The sequence below is a fragment of the Somniosus microcephalus genome, chromosome 23 (genome assembly GCF_052327205.1).
Source record: "Somniosus microcephalus isolate GS21.2 chromosome 23, FLI_Smic_1.0, whole genome shotgun sequence".
Lineage (NCBI taxonomy): Eukaryota > Metazoa > Chordata > Chondrichthyes > Squaliformes > Somniosidae > Somniosus > Somniosus microcephalus.
The window spans coordinates 3598852-3617279 of NC_141009.1; the positions used below are offsets into that span (position 1 = coordinate 3598852).

Consider the following 18428-nt stretch of genomic DNA (forward strand, 5'->3'; position numbering starts at 1 on the left):
CTCTCACTGGGGTATGGGTTCCACAGACACTGACTCTCACTGGGGTACGGGTTCCACAGACACTGACTCTCACTGGGGTACGAGTTCCACAGACACTGACTCTCAGTGGGGTACGGGTTCCACAGACACTGACTCTCACTGAGGTACGGATTCCACAGACACTGACTCTCACTGGGGTACGGGTTCCACAGACACTGACTCTCACTGGGGTACGGGTTCCACAGACACTGACTCTCACTGGGGTACGGGTTCCACAGACAATGACTCTCACTGGGGTACGGGTTCCACAGACACTGACTCTCACTGGGGTACGGGCTCCACAGACACTGACTCTCACTGGGGTACGGGTTCCACAGACAATGACTCTCACTGGGGTACGGGTTCCACACACACTGACTCTCACTGGGGTACGGGTTCCACACACACTGACTCTCACTGGGGTACGGTTTCCACAGACACTGACTCTCACTGGGGTACGGGTTCCACAGACACTGACTCTCACTGCGGTACGGGTTCCACAGGCACTGACTCTCACTGGGGTACGAGTTCCACAGACACTGACTCTCACTGGGGTACGGGTTCCACAGACACTGACTCTCACTGCGGTACGGGTTCCACAGGCACTGACTCTCACTGGGGTACGGGTTCCACACACACTGACTCTCACTGGGGTATGGGTTCCACAGACACTGACTCTCACTGGGGTACGGGTTCCACAGACACTGACTCTCACTGGGGTACGGGTTCCACAGACACTGACTCTCACTGGGGTAGGGGTTCCACAGACACTGACTCTCACTGGGGTACGGGTTCCACAGACACTGACTCTCACTGGGGTACGGGTTCCACAGGCACTGACTCTCACTGGGGTACGGGTTCCACAGACACTGACTCTCACTAGGGTACGGGTTCCACAGACACTGACTCTCACTGGGGTATGGGTTCCACAGACACTGACTTTCACTGGGGTACGGGTTCCACAGACACTGACTCTCACTGGGGTACAGGTTCCACAGACACTGACTCTCACTGGGGTACGGGTTCCACAGTCACTGACTCTCACTGGGGTACCGGTTCCACAGACACTGACTCTCACTGGGGTACGGGTTCCACAGACACTGACTCTCACTGGGGTACGGGTTCCACAGACACTGACTCTCACTGGGGTACGGGTTCCACAGACACTGACTCTCACTGGGGTACGGGTTCCACAGACACTGACTCTCACTGGGGTACGGGTTCCACAGACACTGACTCTCACTGGGGTACGGGTTCCACAGACACTGACTCTCACTGGGGTACGGGTTCCATCCACACTGATTCTCACTCGGGTACGGGTTCCACAGACACTGACTCTCACTGGGGTACCGGTTCCACAGACACTGACTCTCACTGGGGTACGGGTTCCACAGACACTGACTCTCACTGGGGTACGGGTTCCACAGACACTGACTCTCACTGGGGTACGGGTTCCACAGACACTGACTCTCACTGGGGTACGGGTTCCACAGACACTGACTCTCACTGGGGTACGGGTTCCACAGACACTGACTCTCACTGGGGTACGGGTTCCACACACACTGACTCTCACTGGGGTACGGGTTCCACAGACACTGACTCTCACTGGGGTACGGGTTCCACAGGCACTGACTCTCACTGGGGTACGGGTTCCACAGACACTGACTCTCACTGGGGTACGGGTTCCACAGACACTGACTCACTGGGGTACGGGTTCCACAGACACTGACTCTCACTGGGGTACGGGTTCCACAGACACTGACTCTCACTGGGGTACGGGTTCCACAGACACTGACTCTCACTGGGGTACGGGTTCCACAGGCACTGACTCTCACTGGGGTACGGGTTCCACAGACACTGACTCTCACTGGGGTACGGGTTCCACAGACACTGACTCTCACTGGGGTGCGGGCTGCACAGGCACTGACTCACTCGCGTGTGTAGCATTCCTTGTGGAAGACTCCTCCTCCTCCCCCCCCTTACCCCCACCACCATTTTAGTCGGCAGCTTCCTAGAGTTTTAGGTCAGTGAGGAACGGCTGTTGCAGGATAGGGCTGCGAAGGCTCTGGGCTCTTACGCCTGCTGCAGTTTAACGAGCTGGACACAACGCGGACCGTGATGACCTCGTCTAGCGGGCGTCCAATGGTAACCAGGCATTCCCTGCCCCGCAGGCTGGTCAGGTTCAACGTCCCCGATTCACTCAAGACCAGCTTCCCACAGGCACCTGCAGTAAAGCAGAAGATAATCAATGTCAGTGCACATTTCAGGGACCGGGTGGTGCAGTGTGATGGGACAGTGTAGAGGGAGCTTTACTCTGTATCTAACCTGTGCTGTACCTGCCCTGGGAGTGTTTGATGGGACAGTGTAGAGGGAGCTTTACTCTGTATCTAACCCGTGCTGTACCTGCCCTGGGAGTGTTTGATGGGACAGTGTAGAGGGAGCTTTACTCTGTATCTAACCTGTGCTGTACCTGCCCTGGGAGTGTTTGATGGGACAGTGTAGAGGGAGCTTTACTCTGTATCTAACCCGTGCTGTACCTGCCCTGGGAGTGTTTGATGGGACAGTGTAGAGGGAGCTTTACTCTGTATCTAACCTGTGCTGTACCTGCCCTGGGAGTGTTTGATGGGACAGTGTAGAGGGAGCTTTACTCTGTATCTAACCCGTGCTGTACCTGCCCTGGGAGTGTTTGATGGGACAGTGTAGAGGGAGCTTTACTCTGTATCTAACACGTGCTCTACCTGCCCTGGGAGTGTTTGATGGGACATTGTAGAGGGAGCTTTACTCTGTATCTAACACGTGCTCTACCTGCCCTGGGAGTGTTTGATGGGACAGTGTAGAGGGAGCTTTACTCTGTATCTAACACGTGCTCTACCTGCCCTGGGAGTGTTTGATGGGACAGTGTAGAGGGAGCTTTACTCTGTATCTAACCCGTGCTGTACCTGCCCCGGGAGTGTTTGATGGGACAGTGGAGAGGGAGCTTTACTCTGTATCTAACCCGTGCTGTACCTGCCCTGGGAGTGTTTGATGGGACAGTGTAGAGGGAGCTTTACTCTGTACCTAACCCATGCTGTCCTGGGCCTGGGAGTGTTTGATGGGACAGTGTAGAGGGAGCTTTACTCTGTATCTAACCCCGTGCTGTACCTGCCCTGAAAGTGATTGATGGGACAGTGTAGAGGGAGCTTTACTCAGTATCTAACCCATGCTGTACCTGCCCTGAAAGTGTTTGATGGGACAGTGTAGAGGGAGCTTTACTCTGTAACCCGTGCTGTACCTGCCCTGGGAGTGTTTGATGGGACAGTGTAGAGGGAGCTTTACTATGTATCTAACCCGTGCTGTACCCACCCTGGGAGTGTTTCATAGGACAGTGTAGAGGGAGCTTTACTCTATATCTAGCCTGTGCTGTACCTGCCCTGGGAGTGTTTGATGGGACAGTGTAGAGGGAGCTTTACTCTCTATCTAACCTGTGCTATACCTGCCCAGGAGTGTTGGATGGTGGGTTAGAATGGGTTAGTGAGGTGTTGCCTGTACGTAACTGGTATCCTTGGTGTGTTCATCCTTTGAGCCTTTAGCCAGTGTGGTTGGGTTTGTCACCGTCCTGGGTTGTTGTGGTGTCGCTACAGCTGCGCGGCTAATGGGGGCAGAACCTGTGGGAGCCCCCGGCACGGACGCGGTCTGCGTTGGTGTCTGGGTCGGACAGGGTCCTGCGTCACAGGGCTCCGTGGTGGCGAGCTTCGTCAGGTGGCCACAGAAGGCGTCCAGCATGATCTCTGTTGAGTCCAGATTGATGCAGATCAGCTGCCGGTCTCGGGCCCCAAGCCCACAGGAAACCGAGCACTGGGAAAAGGAACAAGTCACACACCCTGAAACCTGCAACGTTCCACCCACCCTCCAACGCCCAAAACCCCACCCTCTCCCTCAACCCCACCCACCCTCTCCCTCAACCCGACCCACCCACCCTCTCCCTCAACCCCACCCACCCTCTCCCTCAACCCGACCCACCCACCCTCTCCCTCAACCCGACCCACCCACCCTCTCCCTCAACCCCACCCACCCTCTCCCTCAACCCCACCCACCCACCCTCTCCCTCAATCCCATCCACCCACTCCCTCAACCCCTCCCACCCTCTCCCTGATCCCCACCCACCTTCTCCCTCAACCCCACCCACCCTCTCCCTCAACCCCACCCACCCTCTCCCTCAACTCCATCCATCCACCCTCTCCCTCAAACCCACCTTCATTATTTAAGAATGGTGAGAGAGAGAATCCATGAATTTATAGACCTGTTAGTCTCACCTCTGTTGTGGGGAAGTTATTGGAATCTATAGTTTTGGACAGAGTGACTGAGCACTTACAGAAATTTGAGCTGATTAGAGAGAGCCACATGGATTTGGAAAGGGTAAGTCGCGTCTAACGAACCTAATTGATTTTTTTAGTAAGTAACTGAGGTAGTAGACAGGGGAATGTCTATGGATGTAGTTTATATGGACTTGCAGAAGGCATTTTATAAGGTTCCACATAAGAGACTGTTAGCTAAAATTAAAACGCATGGAATTGAAGGCAAATCTTGACCTGGTTCGGAGACTGGTTCGGCGGTAGAAGACAGAGAGCAGGGTTAATGGGTGTGTCCTCGAATTGGAAGGAAGTGACTAGTGGGGTCCCACAAGGATCTGTGCTGGGGCCTCAACTATTCACTATATTTATTAATGCCATAGATAACACAATAGAGAGCCAGACATCCAAGTTTGCCAGTGACACAAAGATTGGTGGCAGAGTAAGTAATGTAGACGGGTGGGTAAAATTACAAAGACATCGATAGATTAAGTGAGTGGGTAAAACTTGCAGATGGATTTCAATGCAGGTAAGTGTGAGGTCATCCAAAAAAAGTATAGATCTGAGTAATTTTGAAATGATGAAAAGCTAGGAACAGTGGAGGCTCGAAGAGATTCAGGGGTCCATGTACACAGATCACTAAAAAGGCTAATGGAATGTTAGCCTGTGCAACTAGCAGGCTAGAATATAAAAGCAGGACATTTTGCTGCAGCTATACAAAGCCCTGGTTAGACCACACCTGGGACACTGTGTTCCGTTCTGGGCACTGTCCCTCAGGAAGGATATCTTGGTCTTGGAGGGAGGGCAGCGCAGATTCACCAGAACGTCACCGGGGCACCAAGGGTTAGATTATGAGGAGAGATTACACAATACTGAAGGTTAAGGGGTGATTTGATTGAGGTTTTTAGGATTTTGCAGGAGTTGATCGGGTAGATGGAGAGAAACGTTTCCGCTGGTGGGTGGGGGGAGTCTAGAACAAGGGGGCAGAACCTTAAAATCAGAGCCAGGCTGTTCAGGAGAGAAACACAAAGGGTGGTAGAAGTGTGGAACTCGCTCCCACAGAAAGCAGTAATCATTTCAACTTGGAGATTGATAGATTTTTGCTAGACAAGGGTATAAGGGATATGGAGCCAAGCGGGTGGATGGAGTTAAGATAACGATCAGCCGTGAGCTCAGTGACTGGAAGAACAGGCTCGAGGGGCTGAATGGCCTCCTCCTGTTCCTATGTTCTCACCGTGTTGCTCAATCCTACCTCCTCTCCGAGCGGGTCACTAACCTTGGACCAATCCTGGGGATTCCAGCTAAAGGGGCAGCTGCTGACCACACACGGGACGAGGGACGGTGGCTCCTCCGTCCCAGAGCAGAGCGTTCTCTTCACTTCCACATCACTCCCATTGTGGAGCTGGACGCAGGTCACCCTCCTCTCGGCCAGACCGGTCCCACAAACCACCGAACACCGTCCTGGGTCCGAAACTCGCCACCTGTCCGTCAGAGGCACAGAGTAACCCAGTGTACCGCCTCTGGCCCAGTGTTTTCCTCCCTCCATCTCTCAATCCTTCCCTCCACCCAGCCTCGCTCCAACAGTGAGAGTCAGTGTGTGTGGAACCCGTACCCCAGTGAGAGACAGTGTCTGTGGAACCCGTACCCCAGTGAGAGTCAGTGTGTGTGGAACCAGTACCCCAGTGAGAGTCAGTGTGTGTGGAACCCATACCCCAGTGAGAGTCAGTGTCTGTGGAACCCGTACCCCAGTGAGAGACAGTGTCTGTGGAACCAGTACCCCAGTGAGAGTCAGTGTCTGTGGAACCCGTACCCCAGTGAGAGACAGTGTCTGTGGAACCCGTACCCCAGTGAGAGACAGTGTCTGTGGAACCCGTACCCCAGTGAGAGTCAGTGTGTGTGGAACCCATACCCCAGTGAGAGTCAGTGTCTGTGGAACCCGTACCCCAGTGAGAGACAGTGTCTGTGGAACCAGTACCCCAGTGAGAGTCAGTGTGTGTGGAACCAGTACCCCAGTGAGAGTCAGTGTCTGTGGAACCCGTACCCCAGTGAGAGTCAGTGTCTGTGGAACCCGTAGCCCAATGAGAGTCAGTGTCTGTGGAACCCGTACCCCAGTGAGAGTCAGTGTCTGTGGAACCCGTACCCCAGTGAGAGTCAGTGTCTGTGGAACCCGTACCCCAGTGAGAGTCAGTGTCTGTGGAACCCGTACCCCAGTGAGAGTCAGTGTCTGTGGAACCCGTACCCCAGTGAGAGTCAGTGTGTGGAACCCGTACCCCAGTGAGAGTCAGTGTCTGTGGAACCCGTACCCCAGTGAGAGACAGTGTCTGTGGAACCCGTACCCCAGTGAGAGTCAGTGTGTGTGGAACCAGTACCCCAGTGAGAGTCAGTGTCTGTGGAACCCGTACCCCAGTGAGAGTCAGTGTCTGTGGAACCCGTAGCCCAATGAGAGTCAGTGTCTGTGGAACCCGTACCCCAGTGAGAGTCAGTGTGTGTGGAACCTGTACCCCAGTGAGAGTCAGTGTCTGTGGAACCCGTACCCCAGTGAGAGTCAGTGCCTGTGGAACCCGTACCCCAGTGAGAGTCAGTGTCTGTGGAACCCGTACCCCAGTGAGAGTCAGTGTCTGTGGAACCAGTACCCCAGTGAGAGTCAGTGTCTGTGGAACCCGTACCCCAGTGAGAGTCAGTGTCTGTGGAACCCGTACCCCAGTGAGAGTCAGTGTGTGTGGAACCCGTACCCCAGTGAGAGTCAGTGTCTGTGGAACCCGTACCCCAGTGAGAGTCAGTGTCTGTGGAACCTGTACCCCGGTGAGAGTCGGTGTCTGTGGAACCCGTACCCCAGTGAGAGTCAGTGCCTTCCAGGGAAGAGGGGAGGAAAATTGGAATAACTCACAAACCTTGGTGGGCACGGTTGCAGATTGCAGGGTTCCTGGTCTTCGGGTCGAGGCAAATGAAGACATTCTTTGTCTGGTACCGGCTCTTCCCGCTCCAGCAGAACCTTTGTACAGTACAGGAGCCTGCGACTGACTCCTCCTCCGCACGGCACACTGCATGATTCAGACTGCGACTGCCATCTGCAGCGGAGGTTATGGAAAGGAAAACTCTTACAGAAATCAGCCAGAGACCTGCACAAGGCAGGCTGTGTGCCAGCAAACCAAAGTCACAGAGAGGGAAGAATGGAGCAAGTTAAACTCGAGCGTCGAGAGAGAAGGTCGTAAGGATAGATAATGGAGTATTACTGTGAAATATGTCAGAATAATAGGCCTGTAAGACTTAAGTCAAGTGAAAAGCTATCAGTGGCAGCCATGTTTGTCACATAAAGTAATTGATTGGCTGTAAAGCGTCTGGGATGTGCTGATGTTGTGAGAGACGCTGTATAACCAGACTGGTTCCTGGGGTGGGGGATTGTCCTATGAGGAGAGATTGAGTAGACTAGGCCTATATTCTCTAGAGTTTAGAAGAATGAGAGGTGATCTCATTGAAACATACAAAATTCTTACAGGGCTTGACAGAGTAGATGCAGGGAGGATGTTTCCCCTGGCTGGAGAGTCTAGAACCAGGGGTCACAGTCTCTGAATAAGGGGTCGGCCATTTAGGACTGAGATGAGGAGAAATATCTTCACTCAGAGGGTGGTGAATCTTTGGAATTCTCTACCCCAGAGGGCTGTGGAGGTTCTGTTTTGAATATATTCAACGACAGAGATCGATAGATTTTTGAATATTAAGGGAATCAAGGGATATGGGGATCGGGCGGGAAAGTGGAGTTGAGGTCGATGATCAGCCATGATCTGATTGAATGGCGGAGCAGGCTCGAGGGGCCGTGTGGCGGAGCAGGCTCGAGGGGCCGTGTGGCGGAGCAGGCTCGAGAGGCCGTGTGGCGGAGCAGGCTCGAGGGGCCGTGTGGCGGAGCAGGCTCGAGGGGCCGTGTGGCGGAGCAGGCTCGAGGGGCCGTGTGGCGGAGCAGGCTCGAGGGGCCGTGTGGCGGAGCAGGCTCGAGGGGCCGTGTGGCGGAGCAGGCTCGAGGGGCCGTGTGGCGGAGCAGGCTCGAGGGGCCGTGTGGCGGAGCAGGCTCGAGGGGCCGTGTGGCGGAGCAGGCTCGAGGGGCCGTGTGGCGGAGCAGGCTCGAGGGGCCGTGTGGCGGAGCAGGCTCGAGGGGCCGTGTGGCGGAGCAGGCTCGAGGGGCCATCTGGTGGAGCGGGCTCGAGGGGCCGAAGGGCCGACTCCTGCTCTTATTTCTTATGTTCTTATAAATATGAGCGTTTCCTTTCTTTAGAATTTCTTTACTCAAAAAGGGGATAAACTTTAGGAATAATCAAATAGTGGTGGTGGAGACCAAGCTGTTTGGGGAGATCAAAATGGAGTTGGGTGCCGGGCTCGGGGAGTTGGGTGCCGGGCTCGGGGGAGTTGGGTGCCGGGCTCGGGGGAGTTGGGTGCCGGGCTCGGGGGAGTTGGGTGCCGGGCTCGGGGGAGTTGGGTGCCGGGCTCGGGGAGTTGGGTGCTGGGCTCGGGGAGTTGGGTGCCGGGCTCGGGAGAGTTGGGTGCCGGGCTCAGGGAGTTGGGTGCCGAACTCGGGGGAGTCGGGTGCCGGGCTCGGGGAGTTGGGTGCCGGGCTCGGGGAGTTGGGTGCCGGGCTCGGGGAGTTGGGTGCCGGGATCGGGGAGTTGGGTGCCGGGCTCGGGGAGTTGGGTGCCGAACTCGGGGGAGTCGGGTGCCGGGCTCGGGGAGTTGGGCTTGGGGGAGTTGGGTGCCGGGCTCGGGGAGTTGGGCTCGGGGGAGTCGGGTGCCGGGCTCGGGGAGTCGGGTGCCGGGCTCGGGGAGTCGGGTGCCGGGCTCGGGGAGTCGGGTGCCGGGCTCGGGGAGTCGGGTGCCGGGCTCGGGGAGTCGGGTGCCGGGCTCGGGGAGTCGGGTGCCGAACTCGGGGAGTCGGGTGCCGAACTCGGGGGAGTTGGGTGCCGAACTCGGGGGAGTCGGGTGCCGGGCTCGGGGAGTCGGGTGCCGGGCTCGGGGAGTCGGGTGCCGGGCTCGGGGAGTTGGGTGCCGGGCTCGGGGAGTCGGGTGCCGGGCTCGGGGAGTCGGGTGCCGGGCTCGGGGAGTTGGGTGCCGAACTCGGGGGAGTCGGGTGCCGGGCTCGGGGAGTTGGGTGCCGGGCTCGGGGAGTCGGGTGCCGGGCTCGGGGAGTCGGGTGCCGGGCTCGGGGAGTCGGGTGCCGGGCTCGGGGAGTCGGGTGCCGGGCTCGGGGAGTCGGGTGCCGGGCTCGGGGAGTCGGGTGCTGGGCTCGGGGAGTTGGGTGCTGGGCTCGGGGAGTTGGGTGCTGGGCTCGGGGGAGTTCAATACTAGATGGATGGGTTTTATGAGCCGCCCTTGGTTTTGATGTTCAGCTGTGACCATCCTGGCACTCTGAGGCCTCAAATTCAAGCCTGTTCCCTTGGCGGTAACACAGAGGGTTTCACATGGAGACAAAGCAGAGACATTGTTCCACAGGTGAAAGGTTCTTACCTCACAGGGCCGTGTGGCGGAGCAGGCTCGAGGGGCCGTGTGGCGGAGCAGGCTCGAGGGGCCGTGTGGCGGAGCAGGCTCGAGGGGCCGTGTGGCGGAGCAGGCTCGAGGGGCCGTGTGGCGGAGCAGGCTCGAGGGGCCATCTGGTGGAGCGGGCTCGAGGGGCCGAAGGGCCGACTCCTGCTCTTATTTCTTATGTTCTTATAAATATGAGCGTTTCCTTTCTTTAGAATTTCTTTACTCAAAAAGGGGATAAACTTTAGGAATAATCAAATAGTGGTGGTGGAGACCAAGCTGTTTGGGGAGATCAAAATGGAGTTGGGTGCCGGGCTCGGGGAGTTGGGTGCCGGGCTCGGGGGAGTTGGGTGCCGGGCTCGGGGGAGTTGGGTGCCGGGCTCGGGGGAGTTGGGTGCCGGGCTCGGGGAGTTGGGTGCTGGGCTCGGGGGAGTTGGGTGCTGGGCTCGGGGAGTTGGGTGCCGGGCTCGGGAGAGTTGGGTGCCGGGCTCAGGGAGTTGGGTGCCGAACTCGGGGGAGTCGGGTGCCGGGCTCGGGGAGTTGGGTGCCGGGCTCAGGGAGTTGGGTGCCGGGCTCAGGGAGTTGGGTGCCGGGCTCGGGGAGTTGGGTGCCGGGCTCGGGGAGTTGGGCGCCGGGCTCGGGGAGTTGGGCGCCGAACTCGGGGGAGTCGGGTGCCGGGCTCGGGGAGTTGGGCTCGGGGGAGTTGGGTGCCGGGCTCGGGGAGTCGGGTGCCGGGCTCGGGGAGTCGGGTGCCGGGCTCGGGGGAGTCGGGTGCCGGGCTCGGGGAGTCGGGTGCCGGGCTCGGGGAGTCGGGTGCCGGGCTCGGGGAGTCGGGTGCCGGGCTCGGGGAGTCGGGTGCCGGGCTCGGGGAGTCGGGTGCCGGGCTCGGGGAGTCGGGTGCCGGGCTCGGGGAGTCGGGTGCCGGGCTCGGGGAGTCGGGTGCCGAACTCGGGGGAGTCGGGTGCCGAACTCGGGGGAGTCGGGTGCCGGGCTCGGGGAGTCGGGTGCCGGGCTCGGGGAGTCGGGTGCCGGGCTCGGGGAGTCGGGTGCCGGGCTCGGGGAGTCGGGTGCCGGGCTCGGGGAGTCGGGTGCCGGGCTCGGGGAGTCGGGTGCCGGGCTCGGGGAGTCGGGTGCCGGGCTCGGGGAGTCGGGTGCCGGGCTCGGGGAGTCGGGTGCCGGGCTCGGGGAGTCGGGTGCCGGGCTCGGGGAGTCGGGTGCCGGGCTCGGGGAGTCGGGTGCCGGGCTCGGGGAGTCGGGTGCCGGGCTCGGGGAGTCGGGTGCCGGGCTCGGGAGAGTTGGGTGCCGGGCTCGGGGAGTCGGGTGCCGGGCTCGGGAGAGTTGGGTGCCGGGCTCGGGAGAGTTGGGTGCCGGGCTCGGGGAGTTGGATGCCGGGCTCGGGGGAGTTGGGTGCCGGGCTCGGGGAGTCGGGTGCCGGGCTCGGGGAGTCGGGTGCCGGGCTCGGGGAGTCGGGTGCCGGGCTCGGGGGAGTTGGGTGCCGGGCTCGGGGAGTCGGGTGCCGGGCTCGGGGAGTCGGGTGCCGGGCTCGGGGAGTCGGGTGCCGGGCTCGGGGAGTCGGGTGCCGGGCTCGGGGAGTCGGGTGCCGGGCTCGGAGAGTTGGGTGCCGGGCTCGGGGAGTTGGGTGCCGGGCTCGGGGAGTTGGGTGCCGGGCTCGGGGAGTCGGGTGCCGGGCTCGGGGAGTTAGGTGCCGGGCTTGGGGAGTCGGGTGCCGGGCTCGGGGAGTTGGGTGCCGGGCTCGGAGAGTTGGGTGCCGGGCTCGGGGAGTTGGGTGCCGGGCTCGGGGAGTTGGGTGCCGGGCTCGGGGAGTCGGGTGCCGGGCTCGGGGAGTTGGGTGCCGGGCTCGGGGAGTTGGGTGCTGGGCTCGGGGAGTTGGGTGCTGGGCTCGGGGAGTTGGGTGCCGAACTCGGGGGAGTCGGGTGCCGGGCTCGGGGAGTTGGGTGCTGGGCTCGGGGAGTCGGGTGCCGGGCTCGGGGAGTCGGGTGCCGGGCTCGGGGAGTCGGGTGCCGGGCTCGGGGAGTCGGGTGCCGGGCTCGGGGAGTTGGGTGCCGGGCTCGGGGAGTCGGGTGCTGGGCTCGGGGAGTTGGGTGCTGGGCTCGGGGAGTTGGGTGCTGGGCTCGGGGAGTTGGGTGCTGGGCTCGGGGGAGTTCAATACTAGATGGATGGGTTTTATGAGCCGCCCTTGGTTTTGATGTTCAGCTGTGACCATCCTGGCACTCTGAGGCCTCAAATTCAAGCCTGTTCCCTTGGCGGTAACACAGAGGGTTTCACATGGAGACAAAGCAGAGACATTGTTCCACAGGTGAAAGGTTCTTACCTCACAGGACAGGGGTCAGAGTTACAGATCTCCGTGGAAACTGGCCTTGCAGCGGTGTCACATTCTGAGGGACGGACCCTTTGGTACATACTCCTCTCTTTCTTTATGCAATACACCTCCCGCTCACGTACTCCACCCCCACAGCTCACGTTACACAGACCAAACTCATGGACTTCCCACCTATCAAAGAGCAAATGACAGAGTTACAGCCACCATCACAGACAGGAGTGGGAATATGAGCTAGAATCACTGCTCCAGATCGCTATCCTGCTAGACTGTGTGCGCGTGTGTTTTCATGGTCACTTTTACTGATCTCCGCTTTTTATTGCTCGGGAGTGTTTGATAGGACAGTGTAGAGGGAGCTTTACTCTGTATCTAACCCGTGCTGTACCTGCCCTGGGAGTGTTTGATGGGACAGTGTAGAGGGAGCTTTACTCTGTATCTAACCCGTGCTGTACCTGCCCTGGGAGTGTTTGATGGGACAGTGTAGAGGGAGCTTTACTCTGTATCTAACCCGTGCTGTACCTGCCCTGGGAGTGTTTGATGAGACAGTGTAGAGGGAGCTTTACTCTGTATCTAACCCGTGCTGTACCTGCCCTGGGAGTGTTTGATGGGACAGTGTAGAGGGAGCTTTACTCTGTATCTAACCCGTGCTGTACCTGCCCTGGGAGTGTTTGAAGGGGACACTGAAATGGGAAGACGTTGTGTGGAGGGAGATGCCTTCTGTGCAGAGCTGATGTTAAGCCGGGGTTCCCTGTGGTCTATCAGAGCCTAGTCCTTAAGCTGCTGATGAAAGCGGGAAGTTTGAGCAGAGGAACGGTCTCACTTGGCCATGTCGCCCTGAGACTTACCGGGGGGGACAGGGTTTAGTGGCGCACCGCATGTAGCGTGCGTCAGGTTGGAAGGTCACGTGGCAATGTTCCTGCCGCTGCTCCTTCCTGGTCTCGGGGTCGGCGCACACGTACCTGACGTCTGCTACTCCTGCGGACAGATAACAGTCGTTAGTGTAACTCCGATCCAGTTCAAAAGGGCACTGACTATGCAAGCTTCCGTTTGCATAAACCTTTTACTCTTGGTGAGGGAGGAGACCTGGTGGCTCAATGGTGTTGGGAGGAATGAGTTTTAAGACAAGACTCAAAGGGGCTCTGGTGGAGGTGAACGTCGGAGCAGGGGGAGTCCATTCAGCCCCTCGAGCCTGTTACATTAGGAACAGGAGGAGGCCATTCAGCCCCTCGAGCCTGTTACATTAGGAACAGGAGGAGGCCATTCAGCCCCTCGAGCCTGTTACACAGGAACAGGAGGAGGCCATTCAGCCCCTCGAGCCTGTTACATTAGGAACAGGAGGAGGCCATTCAGCCCCTCGAGCCTGTTCTGCTATTCAATTCGATCATGGCTGATCTGTATCTTAACTCCCATCTCCCCACCTTGGTTCCGTAACCCTTAATACCCTCACCCAACAAAAATCGATCAATCTCAGTTTTGAAATTTTCAATTGACCCCCGGCCTCGACAGCTTTTTGGGGGAGAGAGTTCCAGATTCCCAGCACCCTTTGTGTGAAGAAGTGCTTCCTGACATCACCCCTGAACGGCCTGGCTCTAATTTTAAGGTTCTGCCCCCTTGTTCTGGACTCCCCCCACCAGAGGGAATAGTTTCTCTCTCTCGACCCCATCAACTCCTTTAATCATCGTCAACACCTCGATTAGATCACCCCTTAATCTTCTAAACTCGAGGGAATACAAGCCCAGTCTGTGCAACCTGGCCTCGGAATTTAACCCCGGTGTCATTCTGGTGAATCTGCGCTGCCCCCCCTCCAAGGCCAGTATATCCTTTCTGAGGAGCGGGGCCCAGGGCTGAACCCAGTGTCCAGATGGAGTCTGAGCAGAGCCTGTAGTTGTAGGTTGTAGAAGGAACTTAACTGGGATTGAGAAAGTAAATTGAGAACAATACTTCTGGAAACATCAGGAGAAGAGAGATAAGGATCAAAGACTTTTATTTGTTCTCTGATCAGGGCGAGACTGGAAAGGAAGGACCTATTTAATTGGCCACCCTGATTGTCTGAGAATGAAATCTATAGGCCTAGACCGGGTAAGGATGGCCGATTTCCTTCGCTGAAGGACATTAGTGAACCCGTTGGGTTTTTCCGACAATCCGACAGCTTATTTCTGGTGCTGCCAGCCCAGAGAGGGTGGAGTAGTCTCGTGGTTCTGGTACTGGAGTAGCCACCAGCACTGGCAGCAGCAGAGATCTCACCGGTAATTGACCAGGTCATCTTGTCGTGAAGGCTGCGGCCCTTTAACTGCTGCGGAACAGATGAACAACGTGCAAAATAAAGAACAAGAGGAGCTCCCTCTAGTGGCTCTGTTGTAAGGTACACTGTTTGGTGAAGGACTGAGGACCAGGGAGGTCCCGGGTTCAACCCTTGGTCTGTGCGGAGTTATCCCCTGGGTTAGCACTCCAGTTTCTGATCACTATTCAGTGACTCGTGCAGGAAAGTGTGCATGCTTGTGTGTGTCAGGTGGGATTGGGCTTGCTGTGATGCCCTCATGGTCGAATATCTGGCTGATGTACACTGTGTGGGCTCACACATGAACACTGGTCACTCGTCTGGAATTCCCTCCCAAAACCTCTCCACCTCTCCCTCCTCCTTTAAGACGCTCCTAAAAACGTACCCCTGACCAAGCTTTTGGTTGCCTGTCCTAATAACTCTTTATGTGGCTCGGGGTCACATTTTTGTCTGATTTATGCTCCTGTGAAGCTCCTTGGGACGCTTTACATTAAAGGAGCTACATAAATGCAAGTTGTTGTTGCAAAGGTATCAGAGATTGACCAGTGCCTGTGGAACGGTGCCCCGGTGAGTGTCAGCACCTTCAAGAGAGGAGAGGGTAAAGGCGGGGGTGCGGGGGGTAAAGGCGGGGGGTAAAGGCGGGGGTGCGGGGGGTAAAGGCGGGGGTGCGGGGGGTAAAGGCGGGGGTGCGGGGGGTAAAGGCGGGGGTGCAGGGGGGTAAAGGCGAGGGTGCGGGGGGTAAAGGCGAGGGTGCGGGGGGTAAAGGCGGGGGTGCGGGGGGTAAAGGCGGGGGTGCGGGGGGTAAAGGCGGGGGTGCGGGGGGTAAAGGCGGGGGGGTAAAGGCGGGGGTGCGGGGGGTAAAGGCGGGGGTGCGGGGGGTAAAGGTGAGGGTGCGGGGGGTAAAGGCGGGGGTGCAGGGGGTAAAGGCGGGGGGTAAAGGCGGGGGTGCGGGGGGTAAAGGCGGGGGTGCGGGGGGTAAAGGCGGGGGTGCGAGGGGTAATGGCGGGGGTGCGGGGGGTAAAGGCGGGGGTGCGGGGGGTAAAGGCGGGGGTGCAGGGGGTAAAGGCGGGGGTGCGGGGGGTAAAGGCGGGGGTGCGGGGGGTAAAGGCGAGGGTGCGGGGGGTAAAGGCGGGGGTGCGGGGGGTAAAGTCTGTTTGTAGTAACTAACGCGGTCACTGGTAGGATGGCGTTAGTTAGCGCGACACTAACTCTGTCGCTGCGTCTCCCCATTCTATATAAGTACAGGGAGTGTGTACGGTGATCGGATCGAGCAATACCAGTTATTTGAGCAGGAATATCGTCACACCATCACCTTCGCCACAGGTAGCGGAACAGGGCCCAGTTATTGGAACCCAGAGGTAAGTGCGCCTCACACTCGGGATCCTCAAAACGGCTGTGACATTCGTGACATTTCCCAACGGTTTGGACACCTGAAACAGTGAGTAAAACAAACACTTACACAGCCAGACTTTATATATTGTAACACCTAATTACACAGACTGATACAGCACGGGAGGAGGCCATTCGGCCCATCGTGCCTGCTCTTTGAGCAAGCTCTCCAATTAGTCCCACTCCCCCCTGCTCTTCCCCCATAGCCCTGCACATTTAACCCCTTCAAGTATTTACCCAATTCCCTTTTGAAAGTTACTATTGAATCTGCTTCCACCGCCCTTTCAAGCAGCGCATTCCAGATCATAACAACTCGCTGCGGAAAAAAAACATTCTCCTCATCTCCCCTCTGGTTCTTTTACCGATTATCTTCAATCTGTGTCCTCTGGTTACCGACCCTCCTGCCACTGGGAACAGTTTCTCCTTATTTACTCAATCAAAACCCATCATAATTTTGAACACCTCTATTAAATCTCCCCTTAACCTTCTCTGCTCGAAGGAGAACAATCCCAGCTTCTCCAGTCTCTCCACGTAACTGAAGTCCCTCATCCCTGGGACCATTCTAGTAAATCTCGTCTACACCCTCTCCAAGGCCTCGACATCCTTCCTAAAGTGCGGGGCCCAGAATTGGACACAATACTCCAGCTGGGGCCGGACCTGTGTTTTATAAAGGTTCAGCGTCACTTCCTTGCTTTTGTACTCTGTGCCTCTATTTATAACGCCAAGGATCCCGTATGATTTTTAAACAGCCTTCTCAACTTGGCCTGCCACCTTCAAAATTTGTGTACGTAAACCAGGTCTCTCTGTTCCTGTTGCCTCTCCACATTCTTCCACCCAAAATGCCTCACTTATTACATCCTAGAGAGATCTCGAGCTGCTTCACAGCCAAGGGGTTATTTTCAAGTGGCAGCCATTTTGCACATAGGAAGATCCCACAAACAACAGTGAGATAAATTAGATGCATTAATCCGATTGTGGGTGGTGTTGGTTGAGGGAGGAATGTTGGTCACGATACTGGGAGAACTCTCCTGCTCTTTTCCCCAAAAGTGCAAGGGAATTTTTTTTTTACATCCACCCGAGAGGGCAGACTCTCATCCAAAAGACAGCACCTCCGACAGTGCAGCACCCCCTCAGTACTGGCCCTCCGACAGTGCAGCGCTCCCTCAGTACTGCCCCTCCGACAGTGCGGCACTCCCTCAGTACTGCCCCTCCGACAGTGCGGCGCTCCCTCAGTACTGCCCCTCCGACAGTGCAGCACTCCCTCAGTACTGCCCCTCCGACAGTGCGGCGCTCCCTCAGTACTGCCCCTCCGACAGTGCGGCGCTCCCTCAGTACTGCCCCTCCGACAGTGCAGCACTCCCTCAGTACTGCCCCTCCGACAGTGCGGCGCTCCTTCAGTACTGCCCCTCCCTCAGTACTGCCCCTCCGACAGTGCAGCACTCCCTCAGTACTGCCCCTCCGACAGTGCGGCGCTCCTTCAGTACTGCCCCTCCCTCAGTGCTGCCCCTCCGACAGTGCGGCGCTCCCTCAGCGCTGCCCCTCCGACAGTGCGGCGCTCCCTCAGTACTGCCCCTCCGACAGTGCGGCGCTCCCTCAGTGCTGCCCCTCCGACAGTGCAGCGCTCCCTCAGTACTGCCCCTCCGACAGTGCAGCACTCCCTCAGTACTGCCCCTCCGACAGTGCGGCGCTCCCTCAGTACTGCCCCTCCGACAGTGCGGCACTCCCTCAGTACTGCCCCTCCGACAGTGCGGCGCTCCCTCAGCACCGCCCCTCCGACAGTGCGGCGCTCCCTCAGTACTGCCCCTCCGACAGTGCAGCGCTCCCTCAGCACCGCCCCTCCAACAGTGCGGCACTCCCTCAGTACTGCCCCTCCGACAGTGCGGCGCTCCCTCAATACTGTCCCTCCGACAGTGCGGCGCTCCCTCAGTACTGCCCCTCCGACAGTGCGGCACTCCCTCAGTACTGCCCCTCTGACAGTGCGGCGCTCCCTCAGTACTGCCCCTCCGACAGTGCGGCGCTCCCTCAGTACTGCCCCTCTGACAGTGCGGCGCTCCCTCAGTACTGCCCCTCCGACAGTGCGGCGCTCCCTCAGTACTGCCCCTCTGACAGTGCGGCGCTCCCTCAGTACTGCCCCTCCGACAGTGCGGCGCTCCCTCAGTACTGCCCCTCCGACAGTGCGGCGCTCCCTCAGTACTGCCCCTCCGACAGTGCGGCGCTCCCTCAGTACTGCCCCTCCGACAGTGCGGCGCTCCCTCAGTACTGCCCCTCCGACAGTGCGGCGCTCCCTCAGTACTGCCCCTCCGACAGTGCGGCGCTCCCTCAGTACGGCCCCTCCGACAGTGCGGCGCTCCCTCAGTACGGCCCCTCTGACAGTGCGGCACTCCCTCAGTACTGCCCCTCCGACAGTGCGGCGCTCCCTCAGTACTGCCCCTCCGACAGTGCGGCGCTCCCTCAGTACTGCCCCTCTGACAGTGCGGCACTCCCTCAGTACTGCACTGGGAGTGTCAGCCTGGATTAAGTCTCTGGTGTGGGGCTCGAACCCACAAGAATGCTACCAACTGAGCCATGGAAT

The 18428-nt window shown here is 58.4% G+C and overlaps 2 protein-coding genes across 2 annotated transcripts in view; one reads left to right on the forward strand and one right to left on the reverse strand.

The window, feature by feature from the left end:
- Window positions 1–18428, forward strand: part of LOC147101560 (uncharacterized) — a 43794-nt gene that overhangs the window by 19233 nt on the left and 6133 nt on the right. The window lies entirely within an intron of this gene.
- The window catches only part of adamts13 (ADAM metallopeptidase with thrombospondin type 1 motif, 13), a 77116-nt gene that overhangs the window by 17261 nt on the left and 41427 nt on the right, over window positions 1–18428 (reverse strand). The window contains exons 21-27 of the mRNA XM_085965220.1: window positions 15780–15897; window positions 13035–13164; window positions 12184–12363; window positions 7238–7414; window positions 5623–5827; window positions 3552–3852; window positions 2096–2242 (exon numbers count right to left, since the gene is read on the reverse strand). Of these exons, the coding sequence (XP_085821346.1) occupies window positions 2096–2242; window positions 3552–3852; window positions 5623–5827; window positions 7238–7414; window positions 12184–12363; window positions 13035–13164; window positions 15780–15897 (1258 nt within the window). The remainder of the gene's footprint in view (window positions 1–2095; window positions 2243–3551; window positions 3853–5622; window positions 5828–7237; window positions 7415–12183; window positions 12364–13034; window positions 13165–15779; window positions 15898–18428) is intronic.